This window comes from Anopheles stephensi, chromosome X (genome assembly GCF_013141755.1).
Source record: "Anopheles stephensi strain Indian chromosome X, UCI_ANSTEP_V1.0, whole genome shotgun sequence".
Taxonomy (NCBI): Eukaryota; Metazoa; Arthropoda; class Insecta; order Diptera; family Culicidae; genus Anopheles; species Anopheles stephensi.
In genome coordinates this window covers 20,751,355-20,769,490 of record NC_050201.1, presented here as the reverse complement: position 1 = coordinate 20,769,490, position 18,136 = coordinate 20,751,355, and the positions used below count along the sequence as shown (strand labels likewise).

Below are 18,136 nucleotides of genomic sequence, written 5' to 3'. Positions count from 1 at the left end.
CATCAATCTTGGGATGCTGATGTTTTGTAATAGATGCAAGTTTTACATCAAATCTAGCCATTCACCTTGCATCTTTCCTGGCAACTCCTTGTCCCAGGGCCAAACTCTTCCATCAACATCCTACAGCGACCTTCCACTCTTCATCTTGCTGGAAGCGTCAAACACTACTCTACACTTGGTTGTAGTGCTCCCTGGCTTGCAAACAGCATGATGCGGCAAGTAGTAACATGGCATTTCTTAATCTTCACGTGCCACCTTTGACATGTGACCAAGCTTCTCATATTCTCCCATAAATTGATGATACTCCTTATCCAACATTGAATCTTGCTTCATCTGCCGTTCAACTGCTTCAAATCTTCTTACTGCATTGCCATAAGACTCGCCGAGTTCCTTCTCAAAATCAGCCACCTTAGGGAGTTTAACTATATATCTTCCTTCTTCATTTCTGCGAGTTGTTTTGTTGTACCAATCTTCACAAATGCTTTCTTCCGGGGTGGGTAGCTTCTCTTCAGGTATATCTTCCAGCTTGATCAACATCTCCATAGCCGAATGAAATTCTTCATCTATGGCACAACCAGCGATTTCACCTCCAGTGGATAATACATTCCTTTCAGACACCTTTCCACAAACAATCCAGCCGAGTTTAGTTTGTAACAAGTTGGGAAGATGGTTCGCTAATGCAATTCGGCCTTGTTCTAATAGCTCTCCGAACACCTCTGCACCAATTAGCAAGTCAATCCTTTCTGGCTTGAAAAACAATGGATCGGCTAATACTACTCCGTTCGGAATATTCCATCTGCTGACATCACTATATCGACTGGGAAAGTCTGCCGTTACTCTCGGAAGTACAAGAAAATTGAGCGTTGTCTGATAGTCTGAAACACGAGACTTAATCTGGGCCGAAACCATACCATTCGCAAATACTGACACTGATCCGATGCCTGAGAGTGGTTTGAGCATTGTCTTCTTGCGCAGTTTCAGTTGTTGTGCCAATCTTTCAGAAATAAAGTTGGATTGTGACCCTTGATCAATCAACGCTCTGGCTGGATGTTTTACTCCTTGCTCGTTTTGTACCAGTACGACAGCCGTTGAGAGCCACACAATGCTCTCCAATTTAGATTCGTCACGTGTAGCTGCATTGATGTGATGTCTTCGTTCGTGGGCTGCATAGGCAATTGATGTTGTTGCGACGGGATCTGCTGCCCTTTACATAACATCGTGTGATGTCTACCGTTGCACTGGCTGCATCTCGTGGTCGCTCTGCAGAATCTGATGCGATGATTTTGCCTCAAACAGCTGAAACACAGGCCCTTTTTCTTCACCACTTCTTCCCTCTCAGCAACACTTAGTTTTCCAAAGGCCACACAATTCGCCAAATAGTGCTGATCATCGCAAACAGGACGCACTTTTCTAGTCAATGGCTGAGAACTAGAGAACGGCTGATGTTGAAGCCTCGTAACGCTGTGCATTCTACCCTTTGCCATTTGCTGCTCCTGGGATGTGAATCGTCCTCGCTGATAAGTGGATCTAGTAGCTGCTCTAGTTTCGATCACATTCGTCTGGTGCAGGGCAGTGCTGTTCAGGATCCTGATTCTTTTCTCGCAAAACTCCAATAGTTTGTCATAGGAATCATTCGACTGCTCCACTGAAAATTGTTCCCAGGCCATTAGTGTGTTCCTTTCAAGCTTATACATTACCAGAATTGTAAGCGGCGTGTTCCAATGCTTGGTTGGCTCTTCTAGTCGTTCCATGCCTTGAACCAAACGTCTGGTCTCATTAACTATTCTGGTAAGCTCAACTGCAGTTGCGGCGTTCATTGGCTCGAGCTGGACCAAGGCCTTGAAGTACTCTCGTTTCAGCAGCTTGTCGTCGCCGTACCGGTTCAACAGCACCTGCCACGTAGGAGCATAGCTCTTATCATCCAATGGCACATGCTCAAATTGCAACGCGGCATCCCCCTTCAGCGACGATAGCAAATATTGCAATTTCATGACATCCGTTAACTCCACTACATCATGCACTAAGGATGTGAATCTGTCTTTAAATGTCACCCACTGCGTGATTTCACCATTAAATGACGGTAGCTCTATCTTCGGTAGTCGCATTTTCACTGTAGTGCACGTAATATTCGCCATTGTACTATTTGCTGCGGGTCGCCCATGTTCTTGGCCTTGATACTCTAACAGGAAACCTCTGATCTTGTGGTATTTCTTAAAGAAATCTTTCCGGTCACTACGCAATTTCACTTCATCTGCATCGTCATCTTCGAACAATAGTCTTTCTCTTGCGTTTTCGTATTCCCTTTTGGTTTCTTCCAATGCCGTAAGCTGACTTACAGGGTTTCCGAGAAGAACTAACGATGTGCGAGCCATTTCTGGGCAATGGCTAGGATGAAGTAAACAATTGCCAGGTAGAACTGACGATCTGTTACCCTTTCTGGACTATGGCCAAGTTGAACTAGACACAGGCTAGGTTGAAGTGGAGGATGGCCAGATTGAACTGAAATGTCAAATTTGAAACGATTGCTGACCACTGACGTTGTTGCTGACCACTGACTGAAAGTTGCTGACCACTGACGACGCTTTGGCTTACACTTGTACAACTTCAATACTCTCGCAATGTTCTAAGAACTTGAAGCCACTAAGTTAAGGTTGCACGCACACATGAGTTTGAACGATCACTGTTCAATGAACTTCAAGCGTGATGGCTGAAAACGACGCCAACTTCACCTTTCGCGCGCAAATCTCTGCAGACCGAAATGGCTGGCCGATACGACGCTGAGTTGTCCTCACACCCATTTCCTCTTAGAATGGAATGGATGAGACCGATGCTACGTTGTTCCGACACAATAGTTCAAACAAACACTGGCGTTGATAACCGTACTACTGTGTCCGAAAAATAAAGTGACTTTGCGTTTTTTTCTTAAATGGTTTTTGTATTAGGTCAAATGAAGGTCGTCACCTTCGAAGTAATCCCCTTCCGATGCAATGCACCTCTTCCGCCTCTTCTCCCACTCCTCGAAGCAGGTAGAAAACGCGGATGCTGGGATGTCCTTTAGTTCCGCCGTCGCTGCGGCTTCTATCTCCTCGATAGTATCAAAACGATGTCCCCAAAGCGGCAGTTTTAGCTTGTTGAATAATCAGATGTCAGCTGGTGCCAAATCTTGCAAATACGGTGGTTGCTGAACAATATGGGTGCCAGTTTTAGCGAAAAACTCCCTCAAAATGATTTCAGGCATTTCGGTACCAGGCGAGACTTCACCCGCTTCAACCCCAAAACATCTTTTAGGATGGTGTTGACCGATGCTTTTGAAATCCCAACACTTTCTGAAAGGTCTCGTATCGTCAACCGACGATTGTTGACAATTAAATCCTTAATTTGGACGACGTGGGCGTAGTCGGTCGAGGTGGATGGCCTCCCCGAACGGTCCTCGTCTTCAACCTTCTGACGGCCATTTTTAAAAACACTGTACCATTTGTATACATTTTTCTTTGACATAGAGTCTTCCCCGAATGCTTTTTGTAACATCCGCAATGATTTCACAGCGTTTATTCCATTGCGCAAACAAAATTTGATGCATGCGCGTTGCTCCACAAACTTGGACATGGTCAATATGGACGAAAGCACTTGGCGCAGCTACGAAAACAATTTGTCACTCCTATCCGGGTAGGTGTTGGGACTTGAAACGTGGCAGATCTGTCAAAAACATACATATTGACAATAAAAAAATAAAAACAAGGGGCTACTATTGGCGCGCGAAATTTGGCATCCAATGTCACCTTACTTTTCGGACACAGTAGTACACTCTCTCGATCACGATGCTTACACAAATTCACAGTACGCGCGTTTCACTGTCTATGTCCTTCTCTCTCTCACACGCGCAGCTTACTTTCCACGCACTAAATTGTCTCTCACACACGTAATGGATGCTGTAGCGTTCAATAATGTGTAACGAAATACGTTTTCTGATGCGATCGTATTTGATGCTTATCTTATGCAAAGCAATTTCTTAACATGCACCAATTGTTCGTTCACACAAACTGCTCCATCCGGATAAGCACCTTTGCTGTTCCTTTATCCGATGCTGGTCTTAACACAGAAACCCACTATCTATCCAAAGTCACACGCACTACACAGCAATACTTCTTAGTGCGCTTGCGAACGATTTTCTACCGAAATACTACTACTATTCCTGCACTGTTCTTCAAGATCCGGTTCGAAGGACCAATGTTTCGTAGCTCAACCAATTTCGGATCGCTCTTCACAATGTTGACTGCTCTGGTGGGGTTTCACTTTAAGACTGATTACAATATATTCAGGTACTGCTTACCAATTACAATTACAATACAATTACTGCTTACCTATACTAATATGCCCTAACTGCTATAAAATATTCTAATTCATCGCAATACATGCCTTCTAATTGCCTACTCATAGGCGCATTCCCAAACAGTATGTAAGCAAAAGATCGGAGCTTAACATTCGCTTAAACATCTCAAATGCTTCCTGACATTCTGTGCTCCTATGCCAACCCTTATCTCGTTTCAAAAACTCATCTAAAGGGTATCGTAGGTTGCGCATCTGTGGGACAAACTTCCCATAATAATTAACGGCACCAAGAAATTATCGCAATTCTGAAGGCTGTTTTGGTGATGGCATTTTCGTGATCGCCTCTTTTTTGGCCGGATCAGGTCTTAACCCATTACGATCCAAAATGTGCCCTAGGTACCTAATCTGCTGTTGCATAAAATTGCACTTCTCAGGGCGTATCCTAAACCCGTATTCCTTTAGCTTATCAAGTACAGCTCTAATATTCTTGTTATGCGCAACCGTATCTGCTCCACCTATGACAATGTCGTCTAAGTAGACAGCAACATCTTTAAGTCCTACTAACATTGTTTCCATTACTTGCTGAAAGGCGCCTGGCGCAACCTTAACTCCAGGTGGAAGCCGATTGTAAGAATACAAGCCTCTGTGCGTATTTACGGTTAGCAGTTCTCGACATTCCTCATCTACTTCGATTTGCAGAAACGCATCGGTCAGATCTATCTGACTGAATATAGTCGAGTTAGCTAGGCTAGCGAATATATCTTGAGGGAGCGGTAAAGGGTACTCGTACGGTCGTAACGCATTATTCAGCCCAGTGGAGTAATCCCCACAAATCCTTAACGAACCGTTTGCCTTGCGCACTACTACGATAGGCGCTGCCCATGCTGAATAATTCACGCGAGATATAATTCCTTCTTTTTCGAGCCTACTTAGTTCCTCATCCACTGCTGGGAGCATCGCATAGCTCACTGGACGTTTTGGTCTAAATACCGGAATCGCATCATCTTTAAGTTCTAGTCTAACCTTCATTTTGGTACAGTGTTCCAACCCGTGGGAAAACAAATCCTTATACTCTTCGAGTTTCGTTACCTCCTGGGAATTCGTTGTGACGTCGGTTACCTTATTGCACACGCATGTTAGTGGTACATCCCACAAACCCAACAATTCCGTTACGTCTTTCCCTAATAACATGAGGTCTTCTTTCGTAACGCGCACTGCACCTTCTTCTGATCGCTGCCCATTCGTGAGCATACATTGGAACTCGCCCAATAATTCTAAACAATTGCCGGTCGCCGATTTCGCTTTAATCGATGCTTGTCGAAGCATTGGTCTACCGATGCGCTGCCAGTTTCTCTCAGAGATTATGGTTATTTCGGCACCTGTGTCTACCATCATTCTCACAGCATGTCCTGCTAAACTGACACTAACAAAACCACGGTTCACGGAATTGATCGCATTCACTAAAACCGTACGCACACGCTTTAGTGACCTACCTCGATAAACACGTGATGCTGTATCGCAAAATCCTTCCTTATGTCCCGTCTTTCGGCAACGAACACACGTGTGTCTCTTGAACGAACAATGACGCGCAAAATGATTTCCTCCACATAACCAACATTCTACGGGCGGTTTGCTACCTTGAGGCCTACTTCCTTGAGGTTGTGAATGATGCTTCTTGTGCCACGGAAATTTACTGTCATCACTGACCCTACTAATTTGACGCACTTCTCCCTCTATCATTGCCGTATCGCGACGCAAATTTATCAATTTCTGACAATCTTCCGTTAACTGGCCTAAAGTAACATCATTTCGCTCTTCTATTTTGCTTAACAGACGCATACGTATATCCGCATCTCTCTCATCTTTGAGACCGCACACAAAAATCAAGCACTTCAACGCTTCCTCGGACAAACCTCCTAATTCAGCCTCAACAGTTGCTTTGTTAACACGGCACGCGAACATTACATGATCTTCTGTTGCACTTTTCGTTAGCTGTAAGCACTTGAAACGTTGACTCACTTTAGACTCCTGTGAGCCAAACAGCAGCTTCAAACTCCTCAGCGTGGTTGCAAAATCGAAATCATTCGCCTTCGCCGGCATAACGTAGCTGCAATACCGCTCGTGCTCGGCCATTCCGAGCTTCCGTAAAAGTAGCCGCACTCTCGCACCGTCGTCGAGCCTCTCCGCATCCTTCTCGAAAAGCGGCTCGTACCGCGCGTACCAACCGGCAAACGTGACCCTTGCGTCCGGGTCATAGTTGAACTCTTTTATGCTTCCTGCCAGCAAATCCACGATTTGCTCGGAACTTACCGATTTCGGCTCGGTACGCACGGTCCGGAGGATCGTACTAATCAGCTGTTCCTGCTGCACCATAAATGCCTGTTGTTGGTTTACGAGCATTTCTTGTTGTTTTCTGAACAGCTCCTGAAGCCAATCGCCATTCGGTTGGCCGTTGACCTCCTCGTGCTGACGGTTTCGCGATGGCGTCTCGGCGTCCTGGTTCAAGCTCGTGACGCTTCTCGGTGCTGCACGTTATTTTCTCGTTGCTGGACTGGACTGTATTCGATATTTCTCGTTGCTGCACTTCGCAGATTCGTTTAACTTCTCGTCGCCACTGTTGTAACGGTAATAACACACGTACAATATCAATACTTTGAATACAATTACTTAACGTATATTTCACGCATCCTGCTTCGGCGACCGCTGGCGATAGAAGAGAGAGATAAAACTCCGCATACACACACACCGCTCCGAGTGACATTTGTCACTCGTCGGGTTGTGAAGCCTAGTACACAAGGCTGAGTACTAAGCACGGTTTCGACACAACCGTATCTCCACAACAGTAGGGTCGAGAGAAATGACAAAAAACCAAACGTGCTTTCCAAATTACTAACAGTTAGTTTTTGTGGGCAGTGCTTGTCTTGAGGAAAATGTCGGGAAGTGACAAAACCTTCAAGATGGATTTTTCGGAAATACCACGAAAACCAACAAGAGCAGAAATTTTAAAGGTCCTTACGGGTGCTTCCAAACTGCTTTTGACGACGGAGAAACTTTAGATGGTCCAAATGTTGAACCTCTCTTCTAGTGGAATTGAACGATGGTAAGCACATTTTTAAATGTAACGGTAGCGAATACGCAATTCCACGCACACACGTATGTCGCGTAAGAACACTAGGGCAACACCGCAGCTTAGTGTCGTAACCGTAACCAAAGTATCATGCGGAACAAACTCCGGACAGTCCGTTTGTGATTCCGAATCACATATGTCACTCCACCGATTCCGAATCACATAGTACGGTCGTGGTCCATAATAAGCGATCACTAGGAGTGAATTCTCGTACCGCAAGACGCTAAGTGTCATTTGTGAGCGATTCTAAATTGAGAGAGCCTAGCGTCGGAACGGAAAGCGAACACATTACCATCGAAGATATGCGACGCGGAAAACTTCCAGGTAGACCAGGCTGCAAAAGGTAGAACTGCGTACTGCAGATCCCAGCAGTATGGGTAGAAATCCACGCCAAGCGCCGCAATCGTTCGCGGCACACACCACCGACCCGGGGTCAAGTAGGGTCAGCTCCGGTCAACGACGCGAACCAGCAACCACGGTTAGCGCGACTCGCGAAGACGACGTAAGAACGGCACACTCTTCTACACTCGCGACACCGATTACGCTGACGAATGCCGCACCACTCAACTTCACATCCACCATACCAAATCTACCGATAACATCACACTTTGAGAGACGCCAACAGACGCCATCGACGAGTGTCACTACGCCATCGCAGCGAAATCCACAGCCATGGCTCGATGGCCGACAAACGTTGCTTGATCCGTTTCAGATGAGCTGGGAGGAAGTAGAAGTGATGGATTCCGATATCCTGCGCCGAGAAAACGATCTCCACATACATATAGTGAAACTACAGTCAGAAAAGCTTCAAGTGAGTATTTTGCAACAACAGATTGAAACTGTTAAGCTGACCAGAACTCCGGCCTCGACTGCGCCAATACCCGCTGACGACGCGTGTACACCAGCAAAGAAGGTAATTGTAAACACCCATTCGTCCACTAGCAGAGGAGTCTTACTAAAACACGTACCTCTGGTTTTATTTGGCGACAATAAGGCCGTGGAGACGTACGTGTTTTTTATAGTGGTTCAACGGGAACGTCCATTGAAGAGATTTTGATCGTGGAAATGAGTCTTAAAGCGACACCGCATCCGTTGTGCATCAGAGGGACCGGCGAGACCGCAAAGGATGATCGTCGACAACACGATAAGGCAATTTACGCTTAAAAAGGTACACACTCTGCAATGCCTCTCGTTACCTTCACAATTGATTTCAGCAGATGCTACGTCTAGAAAGTATAAGCATCTGGAAAGTCTGAAGTTGCGATCTTATTCCGACGTGACACCGCAAATTCTCATCGGCATCGATAATTGTCAGCTAATGCGTCCATTTGCATTCGTGGAGGGAAGGAAACAGGAGCCAGCCGCCATCAAAACCCGCTTAGATTGGATCGCCTTCGGACCGTATCCCCGTGGATCCTTGCGGCAAGACGCAAACGTTTACGGCATTTACCACGTATTTACACGTGAACCAGACAATCTACAAAAAACAAAAAAAGATTTATCACAACCAATTCGCTAGGTGAGGCCAAAACGCCAGGAAAAAAACGATGAACGAGCATTACCGGAAGAGATTCGAATCATCGAAGCGGAAGGTGGCTTCGAAATCCGTAATCGGATGGATACGTTGCTACGCGGGGCTCGAACGGACAAGCGTGCGATTTTGTGCACGGGCGCCTTGACTGGGAAGATTCTAGGAATGTCGTGGCGCGTTAGTGATCGCGGTGCAAACTTCATCGGCGCGACAGATGTCGTCAACTCCCAGCCACTGACGAAGGCACCCATCAAAACCTGCCCTTACGCCGAACCATTTCTATGGAATTCCGAACGAAGATCATCCGATGGAAGCGTTCGACGGCAGAGACGTGATCCTGAAAATGAAATCGAAGGCGTCACAGGTGCTAACAGAAAAGTTCCAGGAATCGTGGGTTGCGGATTATATACTCACCTTAACGCGATGAGACAAGTGCAGCAGACTAGACAGGCGAAAACACAAACGGGGTGGGCTTATTAGTGCGGCTAACCACTTAACATAGATGTTACACTTACTTACACCATTGGTTGAGGAGGAAAATGTTCATAGGGAAAACCAACCAAAGCACTAAGATAGCAGAACCGGGCAATCACGATGAAAACACGCGAAAACAGCCGCATGTAAACAAAGCCACATTCATACAATGTGCTCTTGCGCTGGGGGAAGAATGTCAAATTAATTTGACCCAACCGTCTCCATAGTACCGCGCGTTTCCAGTAGGCTGCCCCACTAGCGCAAAAATATATAAATAAAGGAAAAAAGGGGCCGAAGGGAGGAGTAAGAGGAATGAGCGGTAATAAATTTCGAACCGTTAAGGAAATAGACTTGAGAAGGCCCTCGCCTGCCGAAATTTGTTCGTCCCAAGCGCTACAAATTGCTTGAACGACTTCTGAATGGAATGTAAAAAGACCACATTTAGCAGGGGATATAAGACTGAGCTTTCAGGTTTTCGAAAAAGATAAGAGCTTACAAGCTCATCACAGAAGCGAAAAAGCTACGCAACAATGCTTTCACCGTTTTTTACGCTTTCGATACATACCCCTTACCTTCTGCTCTTTTCTATTCTCTTAACTTTGGCTTTGCTCAAGAACCTTTGAAATGAGTGGATGGGAGAGATACTTTTTTTGTTCTATGGATTTAGTTGTGGATTTGTTCCAGAAACACTCGTTCGCTAATTCGAAGCGATACAACTAGATCTGTGATGCCGTGTGATACGTCGAATGATAGGAGCGTACAAAATAGTGCTAAACATAACGTTTGAGAGTGTTCAGAACTCTCTTCCTCCCGTTGTTAAAAGAGATTTATGCATAATGTAGATCTCTTCCTCAAAACCTCCGTTGTTATGGGAATTGCGAAAAAGTTCTTTTTTTCACGCGTATGCGATCAGAAACATGTTTCAAGGACACACACAAAAACATACATGCAGAAACACGTAAAGGCTCAAACTCGCGCACACACTCGCACGCACACATGTGCAAAGGATCGACGCGCGCAGTCACCCATTACGCAAGCACACACAATAAAGAGCGAGCGCGTGCATGATCGTGCATGCCCACATTCGCATACCTCAATATGAACGAAAAAAAAAAAAAACATTCACGCCAAGAGGTTTGCTTTTTGCAAATATGCCTGTGTGCGGAGGATAGGAGAAACAATCTCGATCATATAACTATTCGATAGTGAAAAAGCGCCATCTACTGAGCGCATCACTGAAGCACTGAAACTTTCATGCATCGAGTTTATGTCTCTGGGATATCGAAAGGACGCGATGTAGAGAGGAAACCTCTGAAGCTCAGAAACTTGAATTTTTATATGGACTCTTTGACTCAGGGATAACGAGAGGACGCCATCTAGTGATCAAACCAATGAAGCTCTGAAACTATATGGACATTCTGTTTTCCAGTCGTTTAAGCATAATTTGTGGCGCGGGGGTATGTATTTTTAAGTTCGAAGTTTAAGTTTTAAGTTAAAGTTTTAAGAGAAGGCCCCCCCCCCCTGATAAAATTTGTTAGGCACTATAGGATATACGCCTAAAGGTATGCAATCCGCAGTACACGTTGCGAAAGCTTCGCAGTGTGCTGTCGGTGTGGTCAAAATTGGTTGAAGAAAGTCGAATAAAATATTGTTATTATTTGATTAAAACCCCCTCTCCGCTAACCCTACCATTCATTTTGGCTTACAGGGGCTTCGTACTAATTTTTGGTCGCACTTGGGGTGAACAATCGGGCCTAAAACATGCACGGCGTTCTCGGACGGTAACGGAACAGTAATTCGATGAATACTTGTTACTGTAGAGTTGTTCGTTTATTAAACTGTTCCAGGCTTACGTTCTATCACGATCACGTTCGCTAACACTCTGCCGGTTTTCCATTCTCTGCTTGGTATCCCCGTTACTTATCTGTAACACACGTTACCTTTGCTACCCAGTTGACATTACTGCCTTGCGTTACCCAGTTGACATTATTTGAATTAATCGTTATAGTCTAGTACTCTACATCCCTCACCTAGTCCAACAAATTTAGACAAATTTAACAATATAACACTTGTTAAACATACTAAGGAATAAACAAAACGAAATCATTCCCTAAACCTCAATGGTATGTTGACGTATCTCTTTGGTCTCTCTCTGGGCAGGGGACCCTCATTTTGGCCTTGCTTTTGTCCTGTCCCATCTGATATTTTTAAGGATGGAATATTAGTTTTACCTTCTTCTTGTAGAGTATTCCTTGTGCTACTCGTTGTGGGACATCTTATTATGTGAGCTACTGGTCGTCGATACCTGTTTCCATTTTCACCGGTTATAACTACCTCTGTGCCATTTCTTTCTACGACTGTAAAACGTTCTGCTCGGAAAGTAGGCTCTAATTTACCTATTTCATAATTTCTTATGAACACTTTGTCTCCAACACTTATCGCATTATCCCTGGCATGGCGTTTTCTATCAGCGTACAATTTTCCATGCATCTTGCTGATCATGTCTTTATCGCGAACTTCTTCATCCCGATTCCAATAAGGGTCAGTCCTTAATGAAGGTAGTAGGTCTTTAACTGGTCTGCCCGTGAGAAGCTCCATTGGAGATTTTCCCCTAACTGAATGAGGTGTTGTGTTATAGCTATAAACGTATTCTTGCACCGCTTTCCTCCAATCGTCTTTCATTGCTTTGGCAATCCGTAAAGCCCGCAAGATACCCCTATTCTGCCTTTCTACTAACCCATTCATCTGTGGCCAGTATGGAATAGTATGTATGACTCTAATATTTTTGCTATTGCAATAACCTAAAAATTCCTCGCTGCAAAATGGTGGGCCATTATCGGTTCTAATCGTTTCGGGGTAAGTGTGGTGATGGAATATACGTTCAAGAACTTCAATTGTTTTACTAGCAGTCGTGGTGTTCATTTCCATAACCGTAAGAAACCTACTGTAGTAGTCAACTGCGACTAGAAATGTCGCACATTCTTTTGCTGTGAAAAAATCTATTGCTAAATCTTGCCATGCTCGCTCTGGCATTTCCTTTCTTGTCATCGGCTCCGGTGGCCCTGATTGCCTTACTAATGCACAGCCTTCACATTCTTGTACCCTGTTTTCTATGTCCCGATCCATATATGGCCACCAAATTTTCTCTCTGATGTTTCTTTTCATAGTTATTATACCTGGATGACCCCTATGAGCAATATCTAAAGCTCTTTTCCGCAATTTCTCTGGGAGAACAATTCGATCATTCCTCACTACCACCCCGTTTATGACCCCAAGTTCCTTTGCAAATGCCTGAAAAGCAAACAAATGTGACGGCCATGTGTTTGTTTCAATAGCCTTACTAACTTCTTTCAAAGTTGCATCGGAATTAGTTGCTTGTTTGATTTCTTCTAACTTTATAGCTACTGGTCCAATCTCAATAGAACAAACAAAATGTTCTGAAGCCTCATCAAACGCTTTACTCGACGGGGGGCACAACCTAGATAAAATATCCGAGATGTTGCTTTGTCCTGGAATGTGTACGACTGTGAAATCATACGGTTGCAACCTCAGTGCCCAACCCTCGGCACGCGTACACGCCCGTTTCCCTTCTTGGTGTTTTCCACCAAATATATATTCCAACGTTTTATGGTCAGTGTACACCGTAAAATGAATCCCGAAAAGGTACAAGTAGAATTTTTCTACAGCCCAAACAACAGCTAAAGCTTCCCTCCGTGTTTGCGGGTGAATCTTTTCTGTATCCGTAAGTCCCTTTGATGCAAAACTAATAATTCTCGATTCATTATTGCTGTTTCTCTGCGTTAACACTGCTCCAAGACCTACTGGCGATGCATCTACATATAAATCTGTGGCATCTTTGGGATCGAAAAAACCCAAACTGTGAACTGTGTTCGCTAATTCCTGACGTAGATCGTCAAAAGCTTTATGTTGTTCTACCCCAAATATTTCTATGTCACCTCTGATAAAACTTCTTAGAGGTTCTGTTCGCGAAGAAAGATGAGGAATGAACTGACCTATAAAATTAACTAAGCCTAAAAAGCTACGAACTTCTTCCTTCGTTTCAGGAAGCCTAAAGTTTTGAATCGCCGCAATTTTGTCTTCTGTTGGCCTTATGCCTTTCGAATTAATTTTGAATCCTAGGATTTCCAACTCCTCAACCCCAAACATACATTTTGATTTGTTGAGCGTAGCATTATTTTTCCCCAAGATGTCTAACACTTGCTTCAAACGTGTGTTATGTTCGGTAATGGATGTCCCCCATATGACAATATCATCTATATAGATGATAACTCCTTCAACAACCGCTAGCATCTCAGACATGATTCTCTGGAAAATCTCAGGCGCGCAGTTTATCCCAAACATAAGACGCTTAAACCTCATAAGCCCTCTTCCTGTCATAAAAATTGTAATGTCACGTGAATCCGGGTGTAGCTCAATGTGGTAATAAGCCGACGTGATGTCTAGCTTGGAAACTATTGTTGCTCCTTTTAGTTTGTTGAGAAGTGTGTCAATTACAGGGAGAGGATAGTGTTCCCTTTGAAACGCCTTATTAGGGTATCGCATATTTATGCAAAGACGAATGTCGTCTTTACCCTTAGGAACCACTACCATAGGCGATATCCAATTGGCAGGACCTATAACTGGCTCAATTATGTCTGCTTCTAACATTTCCTGTAACTTCTGATTGACTTTTTCCTCCATCGCTATCGGTATTCTTAGGCAGGCTAGCTTCTTTGGCATAACAGTATCATCAATTGCAAGCTTCAATTGGATTCCCGGAAATTTTGGAAATGGTGTTTTCTTTTGCCCTATCATATTAACTTCTAGCCCAACTTTCAAAACTTTCAGCTCCTCCGCTGTCTTTTTGCAAAGCAAACATCGATTCGCTCCTTTGATAACGAAGAATTCTGTGTAGACCTTAGGTTTTGCAGCATTGATTGTAATCCATGCCTCAAAACCAGCCACCACTTCCAATGGGACTTTAGATGCATACGCATTGAACTGGCGATCACATTCAAACTGCATGTTGAATACCTTGGCCCTGCTACCAATTAATTTTCTCCATACTTTTTCTGTTATTGTATTTATCATTGCTCCTGAATCGATAAGGAACTCTACCGGTATTTTATCGATGTGTCCCACAATCATTCCATCATTGGTGTTTTGTTGCTAAAATAGAAAATATGAACATACGATTAATTATTTGAAAATAACAGATAGTAAGTTCCTTTCCTTTCATATATTGTTTATTTTGATGACTTACGAAATCAATTCACTAATTCAATAAACGAAAGGAGGATTTAAAGGTTCCGTTTTCCACAGATTATAATACTCAATCATTTCTTTATGATTTCCAAAACAGAAACAAAAATTTGAAACTAAAGTAAACTGAGTAAGTTGTCACTCTACCTTTTCTATAGCCGGGGGCGATTCATTACACAATGCATTAGCCACTTCCGGTTTCTGCCATCGGTACCGGTTGATTCCCTGTGTTGTACGCCTATTTCGCCCTTCTGTGCACTTCCTTGCAAAGTGTCCCAACTGTCCACACTTGTTGCATCGAGAATTTCTAGCCGGACAGTCCTTCGCTTGATGCCTCTATGAGCCGCATCGTCCGCAATCCTGGGAAGGTCTATAACCAGTCCTCCAATCTCGTCCTCGAAAATCGTTCCCCGTCGAAGACGTTTTCCTTTCCGCCGTATAATTAATAGCCAGCGCACTGTTTTCTCCCTTAAAGGGATGAGATTTTTCTTTTTGTTTCACTAGCACTTCTCGATTGATCGCATAATTTATCAGATTGTTCAAATCCATTACTCCTTCCAGACCTTTGTCTCTTACTCGCTCATCGCTAGCCCCAACAGTTATTTGCTGAAGAATTTCTTTTTCTTCACGAGCACCAAAATCACAACTACGCGCTTGTGTTTGTAGACGTAGCATGTAGCGGTTAAAGGGTTCATCGAGCTTTTGTTTTAGCGCGCGGAATACCTCTAGCTCAACCCTTTCATTGCGTTTTCCAATAAAGAACGCGTTGAGCCTTTTAACTGCGTTATCATACTCCGGAATTTCTTTTGGTGCCATTGGTGGTTTAGGAGGTTCTGGGACAACTTCTCCCACTACAGGTGCTAAATTATAGTAGATACGTTGCAATCCTCTGCCTCCACGGGCCAAGATAAAAAGCAACTTCTCATGTTGCGATTCAGTCTGCTTTAACTCCAAGACTATCTCGCATGATCTATGCCACTCTTCCCACTCACGGCGCAACGCCGAACTATCAACGGCATCGTTAAATGGTTCCAACTGGAAGTGCTGTTCCATCTGTAGAAAAAAATGTAAACAAAAAAAAACCCACATTTGAGTTGTGCCAAGCTACCGTAATGATAATCCATAGTGGCTATCCCATTACGCTTCTCCCTATTTTCCGGACAGATTTCGTATAAAACCTCGTTTTGGATTCCTCTTCCTATTCTCAACATATTATCACTACTGCTTTCGTTTCCTAATCACTTTTGATTTCTATTTCTCTCTTGCTTTCCTCCATCACTCTATCTTCCGCTAGATTTCATCTTTCCACCATTGTACTCCAAAAATTCCGTTTCAGCCTATTCTATAAAACTATGGCATATTATCGAACTGTGTGTTTCGGTGCCTACATTGTTTATAGCGCTTCGGTTTTTTTTTTTTTGAACCGGACTCGCTTTTCCGTATTTCTGTACCTGTGTTTTGCTCAAACGTGTGCTTCGAGGTATTCTCTCCTCGGACTCACAACAAAATCTTTTGTTCTTTTCTCGGACTCGCAAACATTTTTCTTTTGTTTAGCGCTTCGGTTATCTACCGGACTCGCTTTTCTGTTCTGTTTCTGCTTTTCTGTGATTCTTCTTTACCTGTGTATTGCTCAAACGTGTGCTTCGAGGTATTCTCTCCTCGGACTCACAACAATTTTTTCTAATGCGCTTCGGTTTTTTCTCTTTTCTTTTTATATTACCGGGCTTGCTTCTTTTTTTCTTTTCACGGGGCGTTCTTACACGTGCGCTTCGAGAACTTCTTTTCTCGGACTCGCAACCAATTTTCTTTTCGGCATATTTCATCTCCCAATTTAGTGATTCAATCCTTCTAACCCAAGTTTGGCCTTATCCCTGTTTCTCTGATAAGTATATTAACTTAGTGTTTCATTAGCATAATCACTGTTGTTGATTTTTTTTTTGACTTATTTCACTTTCTTCTCAAAACTTAGCAACAATAAGTTGGTCATTTCAACCAAACACTTGATGAGCACTCTGTCTACAATCGTAATCACTGTTTAAAATGTTTCACCATTTCACATAAATCCTTCTTGAAACTAGACATTTCAAAATTCCCCACGGGAGCAAACAACATTTCTCACCTTGTCTTCCGTTGTTCCTCCGTTCTTCCTCTCGATCCTACCGGCTGCGCCAAATGTAGAGTTGTTCGTTTATTAAACTGTTCCAGGCTTACGTTCTATCACGATCACGTTCGCTAACACTCTGCCGGTTTTCCATTCTCTGCTTGGTATCCCCGTTACTTATCTGTAACACACGTTACCTTTGCTACCCAGTTGACATTACTGCCTTGCGTTACCCAGTTGACATTATTTGAATTAATCGTTATAGTCTAGTACTCTACAGTTACCTTGCATTGATATTCAGCAAAGGAGGAAACATAAGAATATCATAATCTCAAACCACTTGTTATAATGTATTGTATCAAGTTCTACTCGCTGTCTTTTAAAAGTATTAAGGAACAATGCACAATGTTTACATCAAATGGGTTTTGACCATACAGAAATCCCACTGTACAACAAAATGACAGGCCACAGTGCTGCACACAAAAGATTCTAGGGGGGGCCTTCTCGAGTCTTTTACCATGAGCTTTAACCATTCATAAATCCCACTGTACATAAAAAATGACAGGCCACAGTGCTGCACACAAAAGACTCTATGGGGGCCTTCTCAAGTCTTTTATCCTCAAGTCTATTTCCTTAACGGTTCGAAATTTATTACCGCTCATTCCTCTTACTCCTCGCTTCGGCCCCTTTTTCCCTTATTTATATATATTTTGCGCTAGTAGCGGTGCCTATCGGAAACGCGCGGTACTATGGAGACGGTTGGGTCAAATTAATTTGACATTCTCCCCCCAGCGTAAGATCACATTGTATGAATGTGGCTTTGTTTACATCCGGCAGTTTTCGCGTGTTCTGATCGTGATTGCCCGGTTCTGCTATTTTAGTGCTTTCGTTGGTTTTCCCTATCAATATTTTCCTCCTTAACCATTGGTGTAAGTGTAACATCTCAGTTAAGTGGTTAGTCGCACTAATAAGCCCACCCCGTTTGAGTCGTCGCCTGTCTTCCCTACTGTTAATGGTTTAATGCGCTTAAACCACTTTTCTCGCCGCGTTAAGGTGAGTATATAATCCGCAACCCACGATTCCCGGATCTTTTCTGTTACGCCTGCGAAAAAAGCACATGATTTTCAAGATTACCTCTCTATCGTCGAACTCTTCCATCGGATGATTTTGGTTTGGAATTTCAAAACAATAGTTCGTCGTTAGCCACGCCACTCCTAGAACCTCCCCAGTCGAGGCGCCCGTGCAGAAAATCGAACGCTTGTCCGTTCGGGTCCCCTGTTGCAACGTATCCATCCGATTACGGATTTCGAAG

General features: G+C 43.7%; 2 protein-coding genes across 8 annotated transcripts in view; both read right to left on the bottom strand.

Moving 5' to 3' along the window:
• The window catches only part of LOC118513437 (uncharacterized protein K02A2.6-like), a 54,053-nt gene extending 44,187 nt beyond the window's left edge, over window positions 1–9,866 (bottom strand). For 4 of the 6 annotated variants that reach the window (XR_004906470.1, XR_004906468.1, XR_004906469.1 and 1 more), the window contains exons 1-3: window positions 9,507–9,866; window positions 9,402–9,429; window positions 9,019–9,324 (exon numbers count right to left, since the gene is read on the bottom strand). Coding sequence is in view for 1 of the 6 variants with exons in the window: in XM_036059181.1 (XP_035915074.1) it covers window positions 4,624–6,729 (2,106 nt within the window). In the remaining 5 variants the exon portion in view is untranslated. Of the gene's footprint in view, window positions 1–3,587; window positions 8,934–9,018; window positions 9,325–9,401; window positions 9,430–9,506 lie in introns of those variants that run through there. The other 2 variants (XM_036059181.1, XR_004906471.1) reach the window with 2 other exon arrangements.
• A 1,400-nt stretch (window positions 9,867–11,266) lies between these two features.
• LOC118513342 (uncharacterized protein K02A2.6-like) lies at window positions 11,267–17,097 on the bottom strand. Of its 2 annotated transcripts, XM_036058970.1 has the most exons (3): window positions 16,843–17,097; window positions 14,871–15,776; window positions 11,267–14,630 (listed from the first exon to the last, which is right to left on the bottom strand). In XM_036058970.1, the coding sequence occupies exon 3, from the start codon at window positions 14,607–14,609 to the stop codon at window positions 11,565–11,567; it is 3,045 nt and encodes a 1,014-aa protein (XP_035914863.1). In that variant the 5' UTR covers window positions 14,610–14,630; window positions 14,871–15,776; window positions 16,843–17,097; the 3' UTR covers window positions 11,267–11,564. The 2 variants fall into 2 exon arrangements, with proteins under 2 accessions (XP_035914863.1, XP_035914873.1); XM_036058980.1 differs by lacking the exon at window positions 14,871–15,776.
• Between the last annotated feature and the right edge of the window lie 1,039 nt (window positions 17,098–18,136).

What these genes read in the sequence shown, in the direction of transcription:
- LOC118513342 (XM_036058970.1), bottom strand. Translation starts at nt 14,609, where the DNA reads ATGATTGTGGGACACATCGATAAAATACCGGTAGAGTTCCTTATCGAT.